At 40.2% G+C, this 27,081-nt stretch overlaps 1 protein-coding gene across 19 annotated transcripts in view; it reads right to left on the bottom strand.

Annotated features, from left to right (window-relative positions):
* The window catches only part of brsk2b (BR serine/threonine kinase 2b), an 899,053-nt gene that overhangs the window by 360,116 nt on the left and 511,856 nt on the right, over nt 1–27,081 (bottom strand). For all 19 annotated transcript variants that reach the window (XM_039736387.1, XM_039736429.1, XM_039736422.1 and 16 more), the window contains exons 3-4: nt 21,946–22,031; nt 1,834–1,974 (exon numbers count right to left, since the gene is read on the bottom strand). In XM_039736387.1, coding sequence (XP_039592321.1) covers nt 1,834–1,974; nt 21,946–22,031 — 227 coding nt within the window. The remainder of the gene's footprint in view (nt 1–1,833; nt 1,975–21,945; nt 22,032–27,081) is intronic.

Here is a 27,081-nt window from a genome sequence, read left to right as displayed (position 1 = left end):
TTGTAGCACATCCCGTCTTGGTTGCACATGTATAGGGCATGTTCGTGTAATCGGACCAGCCGGTTATTAGGACCAAAATGATCGCATCCCAATATGGTCCGATTAACAGGAATCGACTGTATAGCAAAAGCAGAAATATTTCTAAATGTCTTAAAAATGTAAAAATCATGCTGCTGTTCTTTTCTGAATGTGGAATAAAATAAAAATAATGCCAGCTAATTAAATGAGATCAGGGTTATCAGGTGTTGACACTGATTAGGAATCTGGTTAGGAACAAAAACCTGCAGCCACAGTGGACCACATGACCGATCTTGGGAAACACTGGGTTAGACTATCTGCTTGAGTGAAAGAGACATGGTCAATCGCAAAAAGAGGTCAACAGCCCATCAGGAACAAACAAAATAAATACAAAGCATAGGATAAAGTAGACACTGTCACGCCTGGGTCACAGAATTGCACAGAAGATTGTAGAGACAGGAACTTTATTCAAACACTTCAAACAAACATGTCTCTTTCAGAAGTAAAACGAGCTCAATATGCAGTTAGTTCTCGATTACAGAATAGACAAACATCATAGGGGTGCACAATTGGAGAGGGACCTCCAACAGGAGCAGAGGATGTCTGGGGGAGGAGAGAGAAACAAAGCAATCGGCCAAAAAGGACAGGTGCTGTTCAGGCTTTTAAGTATGCGAAGCGCCGCATGAGCAGCATATCACGCGACTGAGCAGCCGCAAGTCAGCCTGACTGAGCCTAGAATGAAGTTCAAATGGCAGTTAAAGTAAAAGCCACCAAATTGGAAAACTGGCTTCAGGTGACTGACAGATAATTGCCACGGCCAAGAAGCTGAAAGTGAGTGGCACGGCCAGAGGCAACCCACACATGGGAAAAATGGCACAACATTCATTAATTGATGTATCACTTTGAAAAATGCCAGTCAATAAAATTAGTCAGTGTTGAATATTGGTGATGTCATCAGGGCTGTAGAGTCGGGGACAATTTTGGGTACCTGGAGTCAAATGTCCCATTTCACAAACAATAGCCCTAATGAAGCAATTCTGTGATGTAAGAATACATCCTAGTGCAGAGTCGTGTTACTACTAGTGTGAAGTTCAGCTGAGCTATTATACAACCTGACATTCACATATTGTAATCTGGATTATGGTACATTACAAAAAGGGTTTTCATTTTATTTCAGATCTAATGTGTTTAACAAGTTCATTTGAGTGTAATAAAGAAGTGTAATGATGTAGGTGGACGTGTGTGCTATGGCCTGATGTGTTTTCAGGGGTTCTTGTCTTTTGCTTAAACTGGCCAATACGGTAGAGAGAGTCAGCTTCCCAGCCAGTAGTTCTGTGGTTAAATGACGTGTATGTTACCTTCTTTTAATCAACATGAAAAATACATCAGAATATTAAATACAGAGGAGTCCGAGTCAGAAGTACCGGAAACTAAGGAGTCAGAGTCGAAGGATTTATCTACCGACTCCACAGCCATGGATATAATAGTATTAATAAATGTCCAGAAGTAATATCAAAAATGAAAATCAAATAACACAAAACGAAAACCTGATGTACTTTAAATGCAGGGAAAACTTTTGATTTACAAAATGGTGTGACACTGAGTGTAACAAATACTAATTCTTTCTGCAGAGCTTTTGCTTTCTTTTTAAGTGAGACTAACTGCTCTACTGAATTTGTCCAACACTCCACGCCAGGAGTTACTAGAAGAGATACCAAACAAATCCCACCTACAGTAACAAAGTTCCAGTGCCGCTCCCAAATTAAAACACTGACAAAATTTACGAAAAAATTGATTCAATTATGACTCACTCACCATATTGAATGACTGTGGCAAAAATCTAACGCAGAGATGATTTGTCGAAAGAACTTGCGGGCTTCCTTTGGTGTTAACCTGCCTTTTTTTACTAGATAGTCAAAGAGTTCACCTCCGGAAACATGTTCTAGTACCAAATACCTGCAGAGACAAAAAAAACAAAAGATTAAACAAAAAAACAACAGTTGGAGTAAACAAAAAAAAAGGTTCTTTGAGTAATAGTCTGTTGTAGACGATACGGACGCTGTTGCCCAGTGAAACCCCACAGACAGACGTCCAGGACACACTTGTAAAAGTACCAAGAAGAATTCTTTAATATTTTCTTCAAATACAGTGCACAAAGCACCACACCCGCCACAATTCTCCAAAAATAATATAATGAACAATAATCATAATAAATCCTTCTCTCCTCCCAGCAGCTCCATCACACTACCACCCAACTCCGGCTCTCCTTGCTGGGTCTCCAACAGTCTTTAATATATTCCAGGACCCGGAAATGTTTCTCCTCTTCTTCCGGGTCAAACGCCACATCATCCTCAGTCCTCAAGTAGCCCGGAAGTACTGCGGGCTTCCATCCTCATGACTCTGAAGCACTTGCGGGTTGCAATAAGAGAAGGAGTCCCCAGGTTCTTTGTGAGCTCCCCCTGGTGGCACCCATGGTACCCAACAGGGCTGAGGAAATGGACTCCATGTCTCAGGATGCCCTGAGGGTAACCGGGGAACCGTTGCTGTCCAGGGGAAATGCCAACTAGCGTCCCGGGGGAGGCAGTGTCCTGAAAAGGCTGCTCTCCTCCCTTCTTCCCCTTCTAGGACGTCCCAGCCAGACTGAACCGCCGGCCGTCCATCACACTGTATAGAAATTAACTAGGAAGAATAAAAGCATCCAGCTTTAGATACAGGAGCCAACCAATAAAAAATAAATAAATACATTTTAAACAAATGAAGGGCCACTCTGGAAATATGCATCGATATTAACTTAATTTCTGTATTATCTATATCTATTATTTATTATATTACATATCTTACACTTTAATATTGCTGCTACTTCTTTGTCCTATCTTTGCACAATTTGTTTGTGTTTTAATTTAAAATTTTTAAATTTTGATTCTATTTTTAATTTATTATTCGCACATCATGCTGTTACTCTGTGGACCCTGAGCTTCACAATTTCATCTCTCTGTATACTTGTATATAGTTTAGATGACAATAAAGTTCACTTTGACTTGACTTTTGAACTTACAGTGTCAACTCTCATGCTATACTGGTTTGCAAGTGGCAACTGTCCATCTTTAGGTACATTCACTGAGCAAATTATTGTGAACTCCGGTATACCTGCTTAGCCATGCAATTATATAATCAGCCAATCACGTCACAGCATCTCAGTGCATAAAATCCTGCATACATCAGTCAGGAGCTTCAGTTAATGTTCACATCAAACATCAGAATGGGGGGAAAAAAAGTGGTATCAATGATTTTGACATTTGAGACATGATTGTTGGTGTGGCTGGTCTGAGTATTTCTGGACCTGCTGATCTCCTGGGATTTTCATGCACAACACTCACTAGAGTTTATGCAAAATGGTGCAAGAAACAAAAAAGTACCCAATGAGCTTCAGTCCTGAGGATGGAAACGCCTTGTTAATGAGCGAGGTCAGGGAAGAATAGCCAGATAACCACTCTGTATAGCTGTGGTGAGCAGAAAAGCATCTCAAAATTCACAACACGTTGAACCTTGAGGTGGATGGGATACAACAGAAGACCACGTTAAATTCCAGTCATGTAAGGTTAAAACAGAATGCTGAGGCTGGTGGGGTAACAGGTGCACTAAAACAGGACAGTGACAGGGTGATGAATCTTGATTTCTGATGAGGCACACAGATGGTTCGTGTCAACAGCATGAACCCATACGCCAAACATGGGTCAACAGTCTGGCTGGTGGTGGTGGTGTAATGGTGTGGGGAATAGTTTTCTTGGCACACGTTGGGTCTGTTAAAACCTATAAATTATAGCTTGAATGCCACAGCCTATTTGAAAACTGTTGCTGACCATGTGTATCCCTTCATGGCCACAATTTATCCATCTTCTAATGGCTGCTTCCAGCGTGATAGTGAATGGGAGACTCAGAGCATGAAAGTGCAGTGGAAAAATCTGCAGAAATTGCTTGATGCCATCATGTCAGCCAGAATCTCAAAGGAATGTTTCCAAAATCTATGCCATGAAGAACGGAGTCTGCTTTGAGAGGCCATACTCAGCGTTAGTATAGTGCTGCTAAGAATTTCCTCAGTGAATATAATTCATTGCACTTTTCAAAAATAGGCTCTAAGGAAACTTAACAGGCATAGCAGGAAATAAAACAGAAATTAAGTAGATATTCTGTACTAATAGTTAGAGTTCTGGGGTGGCACAGTGGTAGCACTGCTGCTTCGCAGTTAGGAGATCCAGGTTCGCTTCCCGGGTCCTCCCTGCGTGGATTTTGCATGTTCTCCTTGTGTCTGAGTGGGTTTCCTCCCACAGTCCAAAGATATGCCGGTTAGGTGCATTGGTGATCCTAAATTGACCCGTGTGTGTGTGGGTGGGTGTGGGTGTGCGCACCCTGTGGTAGGCTGGTGCCCTGCCTGGGGTTTATTTCCTGCCTTGCCCCCTGCATTGGCTGAGATTGGCTGCAGCGGACCCCCGTGACCCTGTAGTTAGGATATAGCAGGTTGGACAATGGATGGATGAATAGTTAGAGTTCTATATTTATTCATGTAAATAACTACATTAATAATAACTATATCTTTTTTATAAATCTAGTCCTTGCTGGTGAGCAATGTATGTGTACATATTGTACTGAGAAAATTTCATTATATGTTGCACTTTACATGCAATGTGAGTGACAAATAAAATAAATGATTTGATTTTGAGCAGCTTTGGATGGTGATCACACACACACCCACCCACCAAGCACACACTAGGGACAATTTAGAATCGCCAATGCACCTAACCTGCATGTCTTTGGACTGTGAGAGGAAACCGGAGTACCTGGAGGAAACCCACTCAGACACGGGGAGAACATGCAAACTCCACACAGGGAGGACCCAGGAACGATCCCAGGTCTCCTAACTGCGAGGCATCCCTGTGTTCTTGATGAACTCATTTTAAAATCATCATCTCGATCCACTGGACTAATTCCCTTCATAATTTTAAACACATCTTAATCTTCTTTTTCTTAAACTGTAAAGCCTCAGCTCTTTTAATCTTTCCTCCTAACTCATCCCCTGTAGCCCTGGACTCAGCCTAGATGCTCTTCACTGGACCTTTTCTTGTGCTGCTCTGTCCTTTTTGTAGCCTGGAGACCCAAACTGCACCCAGTACTCCAGATGAGGTCTCACCAGTGCATTATAAAGGTTGAGCAGAACCTCCCGTGACTTGTACTCCACACATCAAGGCGCTATATATCCTGACATTCTATTAGCCGTCTTAATTGCTTCTTCACACTGTCTGGCAGTTGATAGTGTCGAGTCCAGTATGACACCTAAATTCATAAGGTGTACTCTCGATGTGCACACCTCTCACTGTATATTTAAACCTCACATTTTTACCTCATATGTGTAATTTTTTACATTTACTGACAGTAAATTTCATCTGCCACAAATCTGCCAGGGCCTGTGTGCTGTCCAAGTCCTTCTGTGATGATTTAACTGCAAAAAACTGCATTAACCAGCTCGTTACTTATATTCCTATCCAAATCATTTATATATGCTAAAAATAGCAGTTGGTTTCATTAAGGGGAGACATTCATCCACAAATTCACGTAGATTACTCAACTTAATAGACTTTTCTTATAGCAGAAACATGGAAACCAGTATATTATCTCTCGATGCAGAAAAGGCTTTTGATAGAGTTAACTGGAAGTTCTTATTTGCAACTTTACATAAATTTGGTTTTGGAAACTTCTACATAAACTGGTTAAAAATTTTATACAGTTCACCAACAGCATGCGTCAGGACAAATGACCAAACATCAGATAGCTTCTGTCTTCAGAGGGGGACCAGGCAGGGATGCCCTCTCTCCCCCTCGCTATTTGCTATCTTTATTGAACCACTAGCAGCAGCAATCAGGCTATCTGTAGGTCGTTCTACAATTCAGCACAATTTGCAAAAAGAAGATCTGTATAGCAGGGTGATGAGAGAGAAGCCCTTTCTGCACTCACGCCACAAACAGAGTCGCTTGTTGTATGCCAATGCTCATTTAGACAAGTCAAATTCATTTTGGAACAAAGTGCTTTGGACTGATGAGGCAAAAATTGAGTTCTTTGGTCAAAACAAAAAGCACTTTGCATGGCAGAAGAAGAACACTGCATTCCAAGAAAAACACCTGCTACCTACTGTCAGATTTGGTGGAGGTTCCATCATGCTGTGGGGCTGTGTGGCTAGTTCAGGGACTGGGGCCCTTGTTAAAGTCCAGAGTCGGATGAATTCAACCCAACATCAACAAATTCTTCAGGTTCAAGCATCAGTCACAAAGTTGAAGTCACGCAGGGGTTGGATTTTCTAACAAGACAATGACCCAAAACACAGTTCGAAATCTACAAAGGCATTCACGCAGAGGGAGAAGTACAATGTTCTGAAATGGCCGTCACAGTCCCCTGACTTGAATATCATTGAAAATCTATGGGATGATTTGAAGCAGGCTGTCCATGTGCTCGGCAGCCATCAAATTGAACTGAACTGGAGAGATTTTGTATGAAGAATGGTCAAAAATGCCTCCATCCAGAATCCAGACACTCATCAAAGGCTATAGGAGGACAGCGTCTGGAGGCTCAAAGGAGCAAAAGGAGGCTCAGCTAAGTATTGATGTCATATTTCTGTTGGGGTGCCCACATTTATGCACCTGTCTAATTTTGTTATGATGCATATTGCATATTTTCTGTTAATCCAATAAACTTCATGTCACTTCTGAAATCCTACTGTTTACATGAGGCATGTCAGATATTAAAAGGAAGTTTCTACTTTGAAATCTCAGCCAATGAGAAACAAAAATCCAAAGAATTAAGAGGGGTTCACAAATTTTTTTCATATGACTGTATATATATACATATATATATATATATATACATATATATGTGTGTGTGTGTGTGTGTATGTATATGTATATATGTGTTTGTATAAGTATATGTACTGTATATGTGTGTTTATATATATATCTACACATATACATACTCATATATATATACACACATATACACACACAAACATTACTTACTCTTGAAGTATAAACAAGTTCTGTTCCTTCTGTCGCTGATAGCCTGAATTTGTATGGAAGTAGGGAGTTGCTCTGAAAGTGTGGAACAATAAAAATGTACTTAACAGAAATAATGCAAACTTAACAAACCAGTTATATACAGTATGTTGACCTTAAAACTTAAAAATCCAAGTTTTTGATAATGACACATGATATGGATTACTATTAAATACTTTACTTTTTTTGAATAAACACAAAATACCAGTTCCTTCGCACTAACTCTAAAGGGGGTCTTTGTTTGAAATACAATGCAACATAACAGCATTCGGTATTAATAACTACCAGGAAAAGACAAAATAGGAAATGATGAGAACTGAACTGACCTTTTACGAAATATACTGGAGCACACAAAAGCTGTAGCAGATGCCAAGAAAATATTATCTTAAGAACACAGTAAAGAGCTTAAATATCCAGAGGTCCAATCCAATCAAGGACCTTATTGATGGCAACTGTGCGTTTTATGATTTAGACGTCCAACCGAGTTAATACTTTCTCTTCCAAGTGAATAATGTAGTAATATTCTTCTGGAATAAAACTATTTTGGATATGTTAATTTTTCATATGATGATATGATTGGTCACGTGCCTAGATGGTTACTTGGACGATGGTTCAATTCCCATCAGTGTGTAATCCTAAATCAGCCGCCTTACCCTGCTGGTTTTCCAGCTGTAAAATTAATTTTGGAGCACAACTGTATTCTGTATTTCTAAGCAGCCTGGGGATGTTGTTGACTAGAGAAACATAAAAATGAGTTGCGTGTTTTATCTGCTAGCGAATATTGTTTGCCCAGGACCAGCCTGCGATACTGCCAAATCATCTACAGTTTTGTGAAAATGTATGTATACCCCATGGAGATGGTTAACTTTTTCAACATATTTGAACAGGCAAACAGTAGATCTTCATGCAAACAGCACCTGCAGATAAAGGTGACACAATCGAATAAACACAAAAGGAAAATTGGCCTTTTAAATCATTTATTCAAAAAGAAATATCAATAAATGTATTATTTTATGGGGGAAAAAATAAGTACCCCCCTTAGCCTCAGAATATTTTGTCGCTCCCTTTGGCAGAAATGACTTCTTGTGCGCATTTTGCATAATTGCCCACGAGTCTCTAACATTAACTCAGTGAAAGTTCTGACAACTCCTCAATGCAACATCACTTCAGTTCTGAGATGTTTGTGGGTTGTCTTGCAAGTGCTAACTGTTTCAAATGCGTCCGTTTCAATGGGATTCCAATCAGGGCTTTGACTAGGCCAGTCCATAATCATCCGTTTCTGATTTCTCTGCCATTCCTTGGTGGATTTGATTGTGTGCTTCGGATCATTATTATGCTGAAAGGTCCATTTCTGGTTCAAATTCAACATTTGGAGAGATGGCCTCACATTCTCCTTAGGCAAAGTTGATACGATGCAAAATTCATAGCTCACTCAATGACTGCAAGTTGCCCGGGTGGCACAGAACATCTCGACCATCACATTTCAGAGCTGGTATGAGCCTCTCCTCCCAAAATGCTGTCTTCCATTTATGTTAAACGTGTCTACTGTTACGGGGGCCAAACAACACTGTCTTTGATTCATCCATCGAGAGCACATGTGGCATTTGTTCAAGTACATGACCATTATCTCTAGGCACTGCTTGTATGAAGATCTAATGTTTACCTGTTCAAACATATTAAACAAAAAGTCATATTCACAGGGTGTACTTACTTTTTCATCTAATAACATGAAACTCCCCACAAATGTCTCTCCTCTTTAGATTTGAGCTTGTCATCATGGTTCAAATCCCACTTTTTCATTCCCAAAATTAATTTGGATTCACTTATGTTTATTTTATTTTCTAACAGGCTCTTGTATAATTAAAATACTGGTTTTGGTGATGCGGTGCTGTCTATCGGTTTTACTGTTAATCTTCTCACTGTGTATAGTCAGCTCATTTTGTTTTCTAAGCTCTTTCCAGTGTTTAATTCCCTATGATTTACCAAGTTTGAGAATTATGTTTCATTGAGCTTCTTGTTTCTTGAATTGCATATTGCTGGCTTTCTAGAAAGCCTTGTAAAAGATGCTCTATTAATTAAGGATAGACTGAACGACTGTCTGGATGGAATAAAAGTGGTGCTTCTTGTCGTTTTAATTCTCCATCAGCTGCCTATCCACACAAACAGAGAGAAATTCTCACACCCATTTAATTCAATTCAGAGTCGAGGGGGCCCAGAACACTAACCCAGCAAGGCAGTGTGTAAGGTGGGAGCTTACTGATCAGTGGCGGCCCCCAGGTACACGTCCACACTCATTTACACAAGCCAAATTAGAGAGACCAGTTAAAATAATGAAATAATGCAGACGGGGTAGAGCATGCAAACTAAACCTAGGATGCTGGGTCAATGTTATGCTATTGATTGTACTTTTAAATGACGCCTGATGATATTTTAAATCTTGCTGCTTTAAACTGAGTTAACATGCTCTGAAAAAAACCCCGTGAAAAGTACTGACTAAATTTGGTTAATTACCATAACTAATAGTAGCTTTTTACAATGTATGAATGTATTTATAGATAGATAGATGTGAAAGGCACTATATGATAGATAGATAGATAGATAGATAGATAGATAGATAGATAGATAGATAGATGTGAAAGGCACTATATGATAGATAGATAGATAGATAGATAGATAGATAGATAGATAGATAGATAGATAGATAGATGTGAAAGGCACTATATGATAGATAGATAGATAGATAGATAGATAGATAGATAGATAGATAGATAGATAGATAGATAGATAGATAGATAGATGTGAAAGGCACTATATGATAGATAGATAGATAGATAGATAGATAGATAGATAGATAGATAGATAGATAGATAGATAGATAGATAGATGTGAAAGGCAATATATGATAGATAGATAGATAGATAGATAGATAGATAGATAGATAGATAGGTAGATGTGAAATGCACTATATGATAGATAGACAGATAGATAGATAGATAGATAGATAGATGTGAAAGGCACTATATGATAGATAGATAGATAGATGTGAAAGGCACTATATGATAGATAGATAGATAGATAGATAGATAGATAGATAGATGTGAAAGGCACTATATGATAGATAGATAGATAGATAGATAGATGTGAAAGGCACTATATGATAGATAGATAGATAGATAGATAGATAGATAGATATTTTATTTTTAAAATGACCTTTATTATGAACATTAACAATATACACAGTCATAAGACAAACAATCCCAATATTCAAGATAAACAAAAGGTATATATTAGACAACTACCACTACTCCCCTTTTACAGTCCTCCTACTCCGCACATTAATAAGAAAATCAAAAAAATTGACAGTTCATTATGATACAAAGACCACCACTGATCCCCCTTTACAATCTCCCTACTCCGCACATTAATTAGAGCATATTGTTGAAGCCCACTAATACTTATCATTCCCAGTTGATCACCAGTTCGCCCCCCTCCACAGCACACAGTACCTGTCGTGTCCACCACATGTCGCTGAACATTTCTAAATTGTTTGCTAGTTTATGGTACATGAATTCAAGTTTCAGTCAACTTTGAACAGCAGCAGATCGTCGGTCCCCATTAAATTTTTCTCTTTATTCCTCCTTGTTTTTAGGATTGCCAACTTGGCCTGTCCTAAGAGGAAATTCCCAAAAACAGACTTATTCCTATTTTTTTTGATTATAGTTAATACCAAAGATAAAGTTAATTTTTGAGAGACCAAAACCAAAACCACTAAAATCCAAGAACATAAACAACGACTTCAGCCGTTTACAATGTATGAACAGATGAAAGACGGTCTCCCTCGTGTAGCAGAACGGGCACTGGTCAGTCTCTGAAGCTGTAATCGTATAAAGAAATGAGTTTGTGGCTAAGGCCGAGTGCATTATCCTCCACTGCAGATCCCCAAGTCTTTTCTGCAATGGGAGTTTATAAAAAGCTTTCCATGAAGGTGTTATGTTCTCAGAGACCTGCAGTTCTTTCCTCCAGTGTGTATCTGGCAACTCTTTCAGTTGAGTGCCTACAATAGAGCCTGCCTTCCTCACCAGTTTGTCCAGGCCATGAGGTGTCCCTCTTCTTTATGCTGCCTCCCCGCACACCACCGCGTAGAAGAGGACGCTCGCCACAACCGTCTGATAGAACATCTGCAGCATCTTATTGGTTTCACTACCGTCCTGTAGACCTTCCCTTTCACTCTTACTGATACCCGTCTGTCACAAATCACTCCTGACACTCTTCTCCACCCATTCCACCCTGTCTGCACTCTCTTCTTATCTTCTCTTCCACAATCCGCATTACTCTGTACTGTTGATCCCAAGTATTTAAATTCATCCACCTTCGCCAACTTTACTCCCTCATGCTCACCATTCCACTGACCTCGCTCTCATTCACACACATGTATTCTGTTTTGTTCCTACTGACCTCATTCCTCTCCTCTCATATCTCCACCTCTCCAGGGTCTCCTCAACTTGCTCCCTACTATCGCTATAGATCACAATGTTATCAGCAAACATCATAGTCTACAGGGACTCCTTTCTAATAAAACTAGTAAAAAAAAAATATGATGTATTCCCAGATCAAAAAAAAAAACATCAAAAAGCCACCAAGTCAATTATATAAATGGTAATTCATAAAAATCCTCATTAGAGGACAGACTTGGCAGAAGGTCCACTCCTTTTCAGTGACTCTGGGGCTGCAGGCTCATTAAGACAAATTCAGGCTTTTTGTGTACGTGGATCTGCACTTCTGCGCACAGTCCCAATGACATCATTTTGATGCCTGTCCAGAACAAGCCACATTTGTTCAGAGAGCCGTTTGCACACCTCCAAATCTGTGGACTTCAACATATTGTACTCTAGCGGACATGACTTGTGTATACTTAATGCTGTAGGTACACACAAAGCTGATGGCTGTCCTTTCATACAATGGTGTCGAGTCAGCAGTTGCTGCACAGTTTACTTATGCACATTTCTTTTGGGGAGTATATGGAGGGGGTATTTGTGTATTTACATCTGCACAAAACCAACCATTGTACAAATTTATTATCTGAGAATCACCCCAGCATGGCGCAGCAGGACAGCATACTGTATGTTATGCCATACTGTACAATAAACACAAGTCCTTATGGGTTTACAAGGGCATCTGGCACCAATAGGTGGATCTCTCAAGTGGTCTCCCTGTTCCAGAGATGGTCAAGTCTCAGTCCTGAAGTGATTCCCTGGGGACCAAAATTAACTACGGAAGTTCTTGCCAGACTTATGGCCATAAGGCCAGTGAACTTGGAGTTAGGTGGAGAGTTGGACAGGAGCTCAATTGGCAGGAGGAGAAAAGACCAGAGACAGTGGCGAGAAGGGGCATGGAGTGTTTTGTGTTGTATAAAGGTGGGAAAGTGTTTTAGGCCCCCATTTGAGGGTCCGCAGTGTCTGCATGTTTTCGTTCTAACCAGTTTCATAATTAGAAGCCAGGCATAACAGATAATTAAACTTGCCATTTAATTATATGGCTTGAAAGTGCATCATTCTTCCAAGACAAAATGTGCATATTTTTTTATTTCCTGAGAACTTTATCCATATGTTTTGTCGTCCTTTTCCCCACCTCGTTTATTTCAAAACATTTTATTAACACAGATACCTCATGATGCATGTACATCACTTTAAATGGAAGCATGTTAGCTAGAAACCTTCTGGATCCTTTATCATGTGCACCTCATTATTAACTGATGGTTGGTTAAGAAAACAGGCAACAAATTAAAAGTTAAAAGTAATTGTTTATAATTAAGTAGGCAATTAAGGGGTCTGAATCATAACAGACAAGCAAACTAAGCTCAAAAGACTGCAAATAAATGGGTTACAATTAAGAAACTGCAGCCACTGTGGACTTCCAGGACCATAATTAAGTACCTTGGCCTAGAGGACTAGCAAGTTTATGTTTTTTCTTGTTTATTTATTTTGTTAGATCTCATTGCAACCAGCTCCATTCCTTTGTATTTATTACTTTATTAATTAAATTATATTTTAGAGCTACCTCTTTTTTAAAACATTAGAACAACCTAGATGAGAATAGACCATTTAGCCCAACAAAGCTCACCAGTCCTATCCACTTAGCTCTTCATAAACACTTAAATCAGGCTCAGCTCTTTTAATTCATAACTCATCCACAGTAGCCCTGGACTCAGCCGAGTCGCTCTCCTCTGGACCTTTTCTTGTGCTGCTATGTCCTTTTTGTAGCCTGGAGACCCAAACTGCACCCAGTACTCCAGATGAGGTCTCACCAGTGTGTTATAAAGGTTGAGCAGAACCTCCTGTGACTTGTACTCCACACATTAAGGCGCTATATAACCTGACATTCTGTGAGCCTTCTTAATGGCTTCTGAACACTGTCTGGAAGTGGATAGTGTCGAGACTACTAGGACCCCTCTTATAAGGCCGCACTTGTGAATCCAGCAGGGTCTGCCTGCTATTATAAGAGATTCCCCTTCGGTCTCGGCTTTTAAATCCCGGCTGAAGACTCACTACTTCAGTTTAGCACACCCTGACTAGAGCTGCGGATTAACTGTACAGACTGCATCTCTGTTGATAGTCATTAGCACTAAAACATAAGTAACATGATAGTTAGAATTTGCTACTAACTCTCACCTATTCTGTTTCTCTTCTTGGCACTCAAATGTGGCACTTTGGTGCCATGGCCCACCTGCCAAGTTGTTGTGCCTGCTTATGGTAAAGTCATCCCTGATGGAGGATCGCTGGAATCATGGGAAAGAGAGGTTCTTTCATCGGATTGGCTGGCCCAGCACTGTTTCAGCTGTGGAATGGCCAATAGGGGGAGGCAGCTTGATGGATGAGGTCGCCAGGACTGTAAGCAAATCCAAATCTTATTATGTGATGTCATCCATTGTTAAATTCTGCTACGTACTTCTAAAATTTTTATTTTTATACTGTATTGAGGATTTGTTCTGTTCTGTGTATTGTATTGTATTGACCCATTTTGAACTGCCTTTCCTAAGGTTTCTTCCATTTTTTCCCTACTGGGGTTTTTTTGGGAGTTGTTCCTTGTCTTCTTAGAGAGTCAAGGCTGGGGGGCTGTCAAGAGGCAGGGCCTGTTAAAGCCCATTGGCACTTCTTGTGTGATTTTGGGCTCTACAAAAATAAATTGTATTGTATTGTATTGTATTGTATCCAGATTAGAACAAAGCAAAGCCTGCCAGTCCTATCCACTCTTCTTCTAAAATAACATCAAGTCCAGTTTTGAAAGTCTCTTTAGTCCTCCTGTCTACCACACGACTTGGTCTCTTATTCCAAGTGTCTTTGGTTCTTTTGTGAAGAAAAACTTCAATACAAAACTCCAGTCAGGAGAGAGAAAAAAAAAAAAAAAACAACAAAATCCACAGGGGTTTCAAGTCCAAAAGATTACCGAAGACCCCACTGGACATTCTACCCAACATACAGTGGTGTGAAAAACTATTTGCCCCCTTCCTGATTTCTTATTCTTTTGCATGTTTGTCACACAAAATGTTTCTGATCATCAAACACATTTAACCATTAGTCAAATATAACACAAGTAAACACAAAATGCAGTTTTTAAATGATGGTTTTATTATTTAGGAGAAAAAAATCCAAACCTACATGGCCCTGTGTGAAAAGTAATTGCCCCCTGAACCTAATAACTGGTTGGGCCACCCTTAGCAGCAATAACTGCAGTCAAGCGTTTGCGATAACTTGCAATGAGTCTTTTACAATGCTCTGGAGGAATTTTGGCCCACTCATCTTTGCAGAATTGTTGTAATTCAGCTTTATTTGAGGGTTTTCTAGCATGAACTGCCTTTTTAAGGTCATGCCATAGCATCTCAATTGGATTCAGGTCAGGACTTTGACTAGGCCACTCCAAAGTCTTCATTTTGTTTTTCTTCAGCCATTCAGAGGTGGATTTGCTGGTGTGTTTTGGGTCATTGTCCTGTTGCAGCACCCAAGATCGCTTCAGCTTGAGTTGACGAACAGTTGGCCGGACATTCTCCTTCAGGATTTTTTGGTAGACAGTAGAATTCATGGTTCCATCTATCACAGCAAGCCTTCCAGGTCCTGAAGCAGCAAAACAACCCCAGACCATCACACTACCACCACCATATTTTACTGTTGGTATGATGTTCTTTTTCTGAAATGTTGTGTTTCTTTTACGCCAGATGTAACGGGACATTTGCCTTCCAAAAGTTCAACTTTTGTCTCATCAGTCCACAAGGTATTTTCCCAAAAGTCTTGGCAATCATTGAGATGTTTCTTAGCAAAATTGAGACGAGCCCTAATGTTCTTCTTGCTTAACAGTGGTTTGCGTCTTGGAAATCTGCCATGCAGGCCGTTTTTTGCCCAGTCTCTTTCTTATGGTGGAGTCGTGAACACTGACCTTAATTGAGGCAAGTGAGGCCTGCAGTTCTTTAGACGTTGTCCTGGGGTCTTTTGTCACCTCTCGGATGAGTCGTCTCTGCGCTCTTGGGGTAATTTTGATCGGCCGGCCACTCCTGGGAAGGTTCACCACTGTTCCATGTTTTTGCCATTTGTGGATAATGGCTCTCACTGTGGTTCGCTGGAGTCCCAAAGCTTTAGAAATGGCTTTATAACCTTTACCAGACTGATAGATCTCAATTACTTCTGTTCTCATTTGTTCCTGAATTTCTTTGGATCTTGGCATGATGTCTAGCTTTTGAGGTGCTTTTGGTCTACTTCTCTGTGTCAGGCAGCTCCTATTGAAGTGATTTCTTGATTGAAACAGGTGTGGCAGTAATCAGGCCTGGGGGTGGCTACGAAATTGAACTCAGGTGTGATACACCACAGTTAGGTGATTTTTTAACAAGGGGGCAATTACTTTTTCACACAGGGTCACGTAGGTTTGGATTTTTTTTCTCCCTAAATAATACAAACCATCATTTAAAAACTGCATTTTGTGTTTACTTGTGTTATATTTGACTAATGGTTAAATGTGTTTGATGATCAGAAACATTTTGTGTGACAAACATGCAAAAGAATAAGAAATCAGGAAGGGGGCAAATAGTTTTTCACACCACTGTATATGTTCCTATATCAGTCCTCTTATATTTATTACATTAAAAATGAATTAAAAATTAAATAACTATTACAAAATACTAAATCTAGACAGGCTTCACCCTGGATTAGTGCTTTAACATACTGTGTTAAAACAGCAGTCAATGATTATATCTAAAAACTCATGCTGTTGTACTCCGCTATTTGTGTGGTTATCCAAGTTAACATTTAGGTAGTTAAACTCCCACCTGATTATAACATCTGCCATTTTCAATATTAACACAACGATATGCATTGTAATGACTGTCTGCATTGGGCGGTCTATAATAAACTCCTAAATGATGGCCTCTTTCCCTAATCCTTTCCTGACAAAGCCTCATGTCCTCACCAAGATGGGGCTCATCGTCCAACTAAAGAGTACCTGTGTTTAAATTCTGTTTGACATAAACAGCATGCCCCTCCTCCTTTTTTTTTTCTATCCTTCCTAAAAACTGTGTCCGTCTGTTATACTCATCCCCATCTTTGTTATTTAGCCAGGTTTCTGTTATTGCTATAATATCATATTTATTCTCCTCTACATATCGTACAACTCCAAATGACTTGATTTATTTTTGATACTTCTAGCATTAAGGCAAGCTATTCTAATGTGTTATTCCTTTTACTTTGTGTTTAAATATTGGTTTGAATTTAAATGACTGTGACACAGTCCAAAGACATGCAGGTTAGGTGCATTGGCGATCCTAAATTGTCCATAGTGTGTGTGCCCTGTGGTGGACGGGATTGGCTCCAGCAGACCCCCGTGACCCTGTGTTAGGATATAGCAGGCCGGATACTGACTGACCGACTGACTGACATTAAACACTACAGTGCAAGATGTGATAAGACTGGAAATAAAACTTTGCAACTTTTTGTAAAAGAGTTCATCAGAAACATAAAAAGTAAAAATGTAATGTAAATATGAATACCGCTTCTCTTCAATTTATACAAAAGCATAAGCCTATAAATAAAGCAATCAGATAACAGCATAGATGGAAATCATCTATATTTTCCAGTTCCACTTTCCTAAGCGTTCCCCAAGGACGGTGATTCATTACCTGGTTGGAGGGATTTACTCAAGCGATTGCCCGTCACCAATTCAAATTAGGAAAAAAGTCAAACATGATTTGTGATTGTAACATTTTCACGATAAAACACTTCCAGCAGCTGTGGTGATCTGTCTCTGCCACTGGAATATTAAAAACAAATTCCAACACACTCAAGAAAACAGTGGCACAATCAATTATTGACGATGTAGCACCTTCTCTGGCACTCATTCAAAATGCTGCCTTGGGTATTTTACCACAAAGCATACATTTTACCAGACTCTTCTTAAAGAGAGAATGGGGGCAGAATGCCAGAAGGAGACAAACAAGCGTTAGCTATTGGGTACAGCAGCTAAAATGGCAAAGAATATTTGACTCTTCCACTTACCAAATGGTTCATAAAAGATATATGAATAAATATATAAAATAAATAAGACAATTCCCAAGTGCTGCCAGGTCCCAGTCCCATGACTATGAATTGAATTAAATGGGTTTGGTTTAAGAATGTAATCTTCTCTACATATATAAAATTCAACGTCTGCCTGTCTGTCCACTTTTCACGAGAGAAATACTTAACGGATTTAGATCAGGTTTTTTATTTCGGTTGATTTTGCAAACTCTTTCATCGCGCCAAGAATCACAGTTCACTTGCAGGAGCGATATATTTGCTCTAATCCGAGACAGAGGCTGCGGGCTGAGTGGAGGTGGGAGCGTGACGTCAGGAGTAGGGAGTCGGGCAGTGCCCTCCTCACTCACGTGCCAGCCTCCGTTGGAATCGGTCTACCTCTGGCCATGTTTTGGAGCGTACCTTGCCTCTGCTTAGCTAGCAGTACCTGTTTGTTTATTGATTTTTAAAGTTTGTCCTGTTTCATTACTATACGGGCGGAGCCGCGGTGAACAGCTAGTACAGGGGTGCCCACACTTTTTTGGCTTGTGAGCTACTTTTAAAATGACCAGGTCGAAATGATCTACCTACATTAGAAATGCTATAAATTATATATATAATATATAGCTTTCAAAGTCAGAATCACAATCACAACCCTAACCCTAACGCGTTTGGTTGGTCTGCAAGTTGGCAGACATCCGCCACGGGTGCCCTCTCAGTTGCGAGAAGCAGATCATAGAATGTTACATAGTTAACTGTCAAATAATGCAAAGAGTACGCGACACGTGTTTCGCCCTGTTTTGGGCTCATCAGGCGTACACACTCCACTGCACCCCTCATCTGGAATCGAACCTCGGACATCAGACAAACGCACTTCGATTTGTGACATTGTGAGAAAACAAATCCTCTTCCAATTCCACCTCCAGCCCATACTCTCCCCAAACAATTTTTTTTTAATCCCTTCTTTAGTCGATATAAATTGGAAGGCTAACTAGATCACTTAGATAGCCGGAGTTTTGCAGTAGCTCACGCGTTTGATCGTCTGTGCGGGATGACCAGTGTGTTAGAAGAGAAGAGATCTCAGACTGGCCGCCCTGTATGTCAATCAAGTGACAAATGCCATAGGGAGGATATATAATAGACTAACGTTTAAAAAAATCTACCTGCACTACCTTTGTGATCTACCGGTCGATCGTGATCGACGCATTGGGCACCCTTGAGCTAGTATGATATACAAGTGTTACATCGACAACAAATCTTGCAAACAAAAAGTGTATCTTAGCAGCACAGGGCACGTTGTAGGAACCAACTGTAGACTGAAAAGCACTCTAAGACAGGGTCGTATCACACACATACAACACGCCCGTTATTTACTGCCAATTAGGCCAGGTAGAATCACTAATCAATTTGGTGTGTGGGGAATATGGGAGCAGTCGAACTGGCATACCTGAAGCAAACCCACCATGAACACGAGAAGAATATGGATACGGCACACAGTCAACATCCAGGTGAGGGGATTTGAAATTAATTTCCATGAGGCAGCAGCACTAACCACTGTGCTGGCCTATCAAACTTCAGGATCTAAAGGGATAAAAGGAGGTGCTTGTATCTAAATTTTGTACTCCTGCTGGAATGCCAAAATTTACAAAAATTACAAAAGAACACAATAACTATTGACGGTAATGCTTTATAATAACTGCACACTATGAAGCTTTAGTTTAGCATGACTAAATACTTTGTTCATCATTTAGAAAGCATCACTTCCACATTAATTGGCATTAGCAACCACTTTTTCATAGTGCGCAGTTATTATAAAGTGTTACCTAATGCCAATTAATGTGGAAGCGATACTTTCTAAATGATGAACAAAGTATTTAGTCATGCTTAACTAATGCTTCATAGTGTACAGTTATTATAAAGTGTTACCCTATTGACTGCCTTTTACAGAGAGAATTTATACAAAACAGATTACAAATCAGCTGGTCCGGTTCACACAGTATAGCATCTGTCACATGCCATTATCAAGAGTATTAGTAAATCTTCATAGCACTTTATAAAGCTGTCAATCTATACTAATAAAAGGCAAAGCCCTCACTGACTGACTGACTGACTCACTCACTCGTCTCTAATTCTCCAACTTACCATGTAGGTAGAAGGCTAAAATTTGGCAGGCTCATTCCTTACAGCTTACTTACAAAAGTTAAGCAGGTTTCATTTCGAAATTCTACGCGTAACGGTCATAACTGGAACCTACTTTCGTCCATATATACGGCCATAGCCAGCAGCTCGGTTGCCGTGTGAGGTGGAGTTGCATCCCTCATCGTCACGCCTCTCACGTAATTGAGTGCCTGCCCATATAAGGTAAATATTCGCGGGTGAAGGACTGTGCTTAGCATATTCATAAGTGAAGCTGGCAGGGTGTAAAGCTTAACTTTAAACTAGATTCATAGACACGTTGCCGCTGGCGTTTGTCATGCCTAAGATGAATACGACATTCGCGAGATACAGCTCTTAAGTGCCGGGTCTGAGCTAACATTAAATAAAGCCATGGACATCGCGAGATCGCACGAGATAGCACAAGCATAGCTGAGAAGCTTCGATGCATGTACTCCGAGATGCTCAAGTGAACTACTGCGGAAACACTCTGACGCTGAACAAGCCTTTGTAGACATATCAATAGGAAAGCAAGGTGTAAAGCTTAAGTTTAAATTACGTTCATAGACACGCTGCCGCTAAATATTCGCAGGCAAATCCACAACTTAATACCGGGAATGCCTGTTAAACATCTTATATTCCCGAGTAGCGATTTGCGTAGTGAATGAAACCTGTTATCTTTACAACGGTTGACAAACATGGAATGTAACTTGAACACAACACGTCCTCCAAATATGAACCTGATTGAAAGAAATAATTACTTTAATAAATAAATATTACATTGACAATCATGTTACGTTATTTTTAAAATGTTTCCTTTTCTTTTTCATAACTTCTTTAAACACACTTCTCCGCTGCGAAGCACAGGGATTTTGCTAGTTAATAATATAAAGTAAATATAACGTATTACACATAGGAATTAAAAATGTTAGGTATGAATACACAATGGGAGGTCTGAAAATCAAAGTACACTTTATAAGAAGGATTTAAAAGTCATTGTGGATTCATCACCATCAACCCTGTGGTGGGCTGGCGCCCTGCTCGGGGATTTGTTCCTGCCTTGTGCCCTGTGTTGGCTGGGATTGGCTCCAGCAGACCCCCGTGACCCTGTAGTTAGGATATAGCGGGTTGGATAATGACTGACTGACTGACTATTAGGACAAAATAGTTATATATTAATTAAGCAAGCTTGTTGGACTGAATATTTTCCTCTCGTCTCACAGCATTGTTACACTCACTTAATTCAATTTGGGGTTCTGAGAGAATGGAGTATATCTCAGCAGCATAAGGGGCAAAGCAGGAACCAACCCTCGATGAGGTGCCAATCCATCAAAGAGTCTACTCATAACCACCACTACATGGGGCTTCTCTTTCTTTAGAAGACTTCCATTTCATCCCATACTGGAATAAGTAGGTAAAGAAAAGTAGTATAGTACAACAATTTCATATTTATCTTTATTTTACTGCATTCCCAGGCAGTACCATTTATTGTATAGCATTTTTCACCATAAACACAAACAGAAAGCATTTAAGGATAAACACAACTTTCTCAAATCTGCTTCAGTGTCACAGGCATATCCTTTAGTTTACACATTGGCAATATTAGGAGCAAAGCAGGAACAAGTTCATTGAAAAGATCCTCAAAAACTCTCTCACCTATATGGGTTCAATTTATAATCTACAATTAAACTTCTTTTGTGAAGTACTTCAGTCAACCCACTTTTGTTTCAAATTGTGACTTTCTCCATATAATTTTTCTAAAACATCCATTAGCCACCTTTAATTGCATAGCTTCCTTCCCTCCTGGTGAACTTAAAGCTTAAAACCAGAATCCAATAAAATACCAAACATGTCCCATCATATTAACTCACTATAAACACAACCCAATTAGGGTTAGGGTTAGATTTAGGGTTATTTATTAGGTTAGGGAATTTGTCCGCTCAAATTCTGATACAACTCCTTATCCCACCCTATCAACCAAATTCAAGCATTCCCCTCAGTCTGAATCATTCCTGGGCCCATACTGTGTTTTCTAAAAGCTAAATTAAAAGACATTCACGTAATATAAGCATGCAATAAAAAAAGAGGAGGAAAGAAAAAGAACAGGAACAATAAAAGATGAAAAACATCCATGCCTGGATAATACCTACAAATATTTCTTATTTTCGTAGACGTCGTGCAACTTTAAAACGTGAGGGTGTTCAATAAGCTTCAGAATGGCAATCTCTCGTTCAACCTGCAAGACAAAGCAAAAAAGCAAGTTTGCAAACAAGCAGACAAAACAGGCTGTAGGTGTCGTGACATTGATGACACGCTCACTTGGCCGCATGCCGGGGGTTTTAATTCAAGACACTCCATCAGCAGTCTCTCCTCATAAACAAACCTCAATTGTTGGAAGCTTCACTCAGTTGCAAAATAGCAAGTGTTTTGCTGGCATATCATAGTATAAGCAAAACCTTCTTAATTAAAATCACAAACCGTCACAGCCTATCTCAGCAGCGTCAGGCACAAAGCAGGAAATAATCCTGTAAGGTACAGCAGTCCATCACATTCCCAGCCATAAATGGTTGGCCAGTCTGGAGTCACCATGTCCATTGCTGGTTTCTGTTTGCACCCAAAACTATCAGCTTATGTGCTCCACAACCCCGAGATAGATTAACTACGCAGGTTTAATAGCAGACCAAAAGATAAGAGAGTAACCATATGCTGAATGACAGATTAGGTGCAAAAGGCATTATATACCAGGGAGGATCTATTTATTACAGACATATGAAAAAGTTTGGGAACCCCTCTTAATTCTTTGGATTTTTGTTTCTCATTGGCTGAGCTTTCAAAGTAGCAACTTCCTTTTAATATCTGACATACCTTATGGAAACAGTAGGATTTCAGCAGTGACATTAAGTTTATTGGATTAACAGAAAATATGCAATATGCACCATAACAAAATTTGACAGGTGCATAAATGTGGGCACCCCAACAGAGATATGACATCAATACTTAGTTGAGCCTCCTTTTGCTACTTTGAGCCTCTAGATGCCTCCTATAGCCTTTGATGAGTGTCTGGATTATGGATGGAGGTATTTTTGACAATTCTTCCATACAAAATCTCTCCAGATAAGTTAAATTGCATGATGGCTGCTGAGCATGGACAGTATGTTTCAAATGATCCCATAGATTGTCGATGATATTCAAGTCATGGGACTGTGACGGCCATTCCAGAACATTGTACTTCTCCCTCTGTATGAATGCCCTTGTAGATTTTGAACTGTGTTTTGGGTCATTGTCTTGTTGGAATATCCAACCCCTGCGTAGCTTCAACTTTGTGACTGATGCTTGAACCTGAAGAATTTGTTGATGTTGGGTTGAATTCATCTGACCCTCGACTTTAACAAGGGCCTCAGTCCCTGAACTAGCCACACAGCCCCAAAGCATGATGGAACCTCCACCAAATTTGACAGTAGGTAGCAGGTGTTTTTCTTCATCAGTCCAAAGCACTTTGTTCCAAAATGAATCTAAATGAACATTTACATACAACAAGCGACTCTGTTTGTGTTGTGAGTACAGAAAGGGCTTCTTTCTCATCACCCTGCCATACAGATGTTCTTTGTGCAAATTGTGCTGAATTGTAGAACGATGTACAGATACACCATCTGCAGTGAGATGTTCTTGCAGGTCTTTGGAGGTGATCTGTGGGTTGTCTGTAACCATTCTCACAATCCTGCTCATATGCCACTCCTGTATTTTTCTTGGCCTGTCAGACCTGAGTTGGTTTAACAGCAACTGTGCCTGTGGCCTTCCATTTCCTGATCACATTCCTTACACTTGAAACTGACAGTTTAAATCTCTGAGATGGCTTTTTGTAGCCTTCCCCTAAACCATGAGACTGAACAATCTTTGTTTTCAGATCTTTGGAGAGTTGCTTTGAGGATCCCATGCTGTCTGTCACTCTTCAGAGGAGAGTCAAAGGGAAGCACAACTTGCGACTGACCACCTTAAATACCTTTTACCTTTCATGATTGGACACACCTGTCTATGAAGTTCAAGGCTTAACGAGCTCATCCAACCAATTTGGTGTTGCAAGTAATCAGCATTGAGCAGTGACAGGCATTCAAATCAGCACAATGACAAGGGGACCCACATTTGCACAGCCAGTTTTTCACATTTGATTTAATTTCTTACAACTAAATACTGCGTCACTAAAAATCTTTATTTGGAAAACACCCCAGTACTGAGATGTTCCTAGGAAATGAAAGACATTCCACTGGTATCTTTTTTGTTGAAAGTAGAATCAATTATTATGAAAACTTTTTCATATGATTGTATATCATGACTATTTTAAAAAATCTGATAGTGACTCTGAGCTTCTGAGGAGAAGTATTCCACAAGGTTGGAGATGAAACACAGAAGGTTCTGACACCATTATACTCTTCCTAGTAACAGGAATGGTAAGTAAAGGACCGATCTGAGGTGATCAGAGTTGGCCGGCAGGAACATACAGGAGAAAAAGATCATTTCAGGCCTTGTAAGTTAACAGAGGTATTTTGTAATGAATATGAAATTCAACTGAAATTCACCTCAAAGTTTATAATATGTTCCCAGAGCTTGGTATAAGGGAGAAGCCTAGCAGCAGAGTTAATAATGCAAATTTTTAAGAACATACTTTGGAAGACCACACTGTATTACAGTAGACTAGCCTAGATATAATAAAAAAGCATGAACCCAAAATTAATTCTGGAAAAAAAAAACTAAATCATTAATGTGTACAAAATAAAGGTGATTTATAAAGATATTATAAGTAATTAGGAGCGGACCCCACAGAGTTTACTTCACATGAGCTTGGGAAAATTTTAGAAATGTTCGGGAGCTTTGAAAAACTTGCTGGAAAGTATTGAAGTCAATGAGGAATAATACCGTATTTACGCGTGTACCAAATGCATATTTTTTCCCGAAAATTAGCATTAGAAAATCAGATGCGCGTCATACACGAGGAAATGTAATTCTGTAATGTTTACTTCTGCTTGGGCTCGCTCGCTCTCTCTCTCTCTAGCTCGCTTACTTGCTCTCTCGCTTGTGCTCTCTCTCTCTCTGAACGCTTCCTATACAATCACAACGCGCGTCGTACACGGGGCAAAACAATTTTCGAGATTTTCTCAGTAAAAATTAGAGTGCGCGTCTTACACGGGGCAAAACGATTTTCGAAATTTTCTCAGTAAAAATTAGGGTGCGCGTCTAACACGGGGCAAAACGATTTTCGAGATTTTCTCAGTAAAAATTAGGGTGCGCATCTTAAACAAGGGCGCGTGGTACATGAGTAAATACGGTAATAATAATAATGGCAGTCTTGCAATGCAATGGTCTTTAAGGTGTCCCAATGGGTTGCTAGAGAGAGTCTGTGCCTGCCTCCTTTATATGGACAGTGTTAATGGCCCACAGGGACTTGTGGCGAGCGGCTGGGGATGGTACCCAGCTGGGACGCCCAGGAAGACCGGAGGATGGCTTGGGCCTCTTCCAGACCACGAGGGGATGACCACCTGGTTGCTTTGGCGGCCATGGGTACAGAGCTTTGAAGCTCAACCCTGTAGGGGCCCGTGGTCACCGCTGCCTTTGGTGCCCTGGACCTCAGCACTTCCACCACACTAGATGTGCTGGGGGAAAGAGGACTGGGGACACCCGGAGTGCTTCCGGGTGTGCAGCCGGCACTTCCGCCACACAGGGGAGTGCCGGCAGAAGAGTGTCGGGAAGCACCTGGAGCACATCCGGGCGTGTATATAAGGAGCCGCCTACCTCCATTCGACAGCTGGAGTCGGGTGAGGAGAAGGACAGAGCTCGGGAGGAGAGGCAAGGAGGCGGCCTGAAGAGAGAAAGAGATGGTGTGAGGCCTGGACTTTGGGGGAGTTTGTGGGTTGTGTGCACTTAATATTGTGTAAATAAACGTGTGGTGGTGCTTTGAAACATGTCCGCCTGTCTGTGTCCGGGGCTCGTTCCATGGACTCAAAGATTGGTTTGTGCTACATGCTACTGGCACTTGTCTCTTTACATACTCTGGGAGCCATCCCTGTCCCAATCTGCTCTACATAGCAAGGAGCATAACTTGCTTAATCTGACAATAAAGATGCATTGTACAGTGAATCTGTGCAGAAGAAAGTATTTTCATAATATGCTCATTATGATCATCTAATGTATCCCTGCAAATTAAAATATTGCAAGATTTTATTTTTATTTCTTTTTTAAATGTATGTGGGGTGCAATTCCTGCTGGAGTATATCGGGTAGCGACATCACGCATGTATGAAACAGATGCTAAAATATGAGGTGTGTATGCATGGGTGAAAGTTCTCTGCATACCCAACTGGGTAGTGACATCGCTATCCAACTTGGATACTACAGCTCTGTTATGTCACACTTGCTTCGCAAAGCATTATGGGGAGGTGGGGAAAAAAAAAAAAAAAGCTGGTCCATGTTGGTCTTTGCATGGAGATTTGCCAGAAAAAAATATTCATCAACAGCAAACCAAACATATTTGCTGTAAAAAAACGATTTGGTTAATTCTACCAATCAATAAGTTATAAGGAAATTTTTCTCATGCTAAATTTTACTTGAAAACAGTAAAGAATATTTTTTATAAATTGGGTTTTGATTTAATTTATTGCAATAACTCAATTAATGTGATGGAACTTGTTGCCATTTTAATTACTTACTGGATTGTTCCAATTTCTGCACAGTAGTATATTGACACATGGTGACAGACAGATTGACAGACGAGATTAGACAGGAGTCCCCGTGGACTGTGATGTTTGCTGATGACATTGTGATCTATAGCGAGAGTAGGGAGCAGGTTGAGGAGACCTTGGAGAGGTGGAAATATGAGAGGAGAGGAATGAAGGTTAGTAGGACCACCAAGACAGAATACGTGTCTATGAATGAGAGGGCAAGATGGGTTGACTGGCAAATCCAACCTGGCCTGTGTGAGTGAGGATGAATACACGAGTGGGCTGTGATGCCACCTAATGCTACTGAAATATTTGAGAGGTTTGAGAACATTATGATGATTAGGACACATAATACGATAGTTAGTTTGTGTGGAACTTGTCTTTTTGTCCCGCACCTATTCTACCTTTTTTTAAAGTGCCTGTGGCCACAGACACTCTCGTGCTTGTGAAAGACTTCCATTAACAGCAGTGGCTGGCATATTTTAAAAGGTTTAGCAAATGCTTAAAGTGTCCAGCAAAACCAACTGTCTGTAATGCATCGTCTCAGTGATCTCACAGCACACACATGATATGTCAT

This window comes from Polypterus senegalus, chromosome 1 (genome assembly GCF_016835505.1).
Source record: "Polypterus senegalus isolate Bchr_013 chromosome 1, ASM1683550v1, whole genome shotgun sequence".
In the NCBI taxonomy this organism is placed as follows: domain Eukaryota; kingdom Metazoa; phylum Chordata; class Cladistia; order Polypteriformes; family Polypteridae; genus Polypterus; species Polypterus senegalus.
The sequence above is the reverse complement of the archived record's forward strand: the minus strand, read 5'-3'. Positions and strand labels throughout refer to the sequence as shown.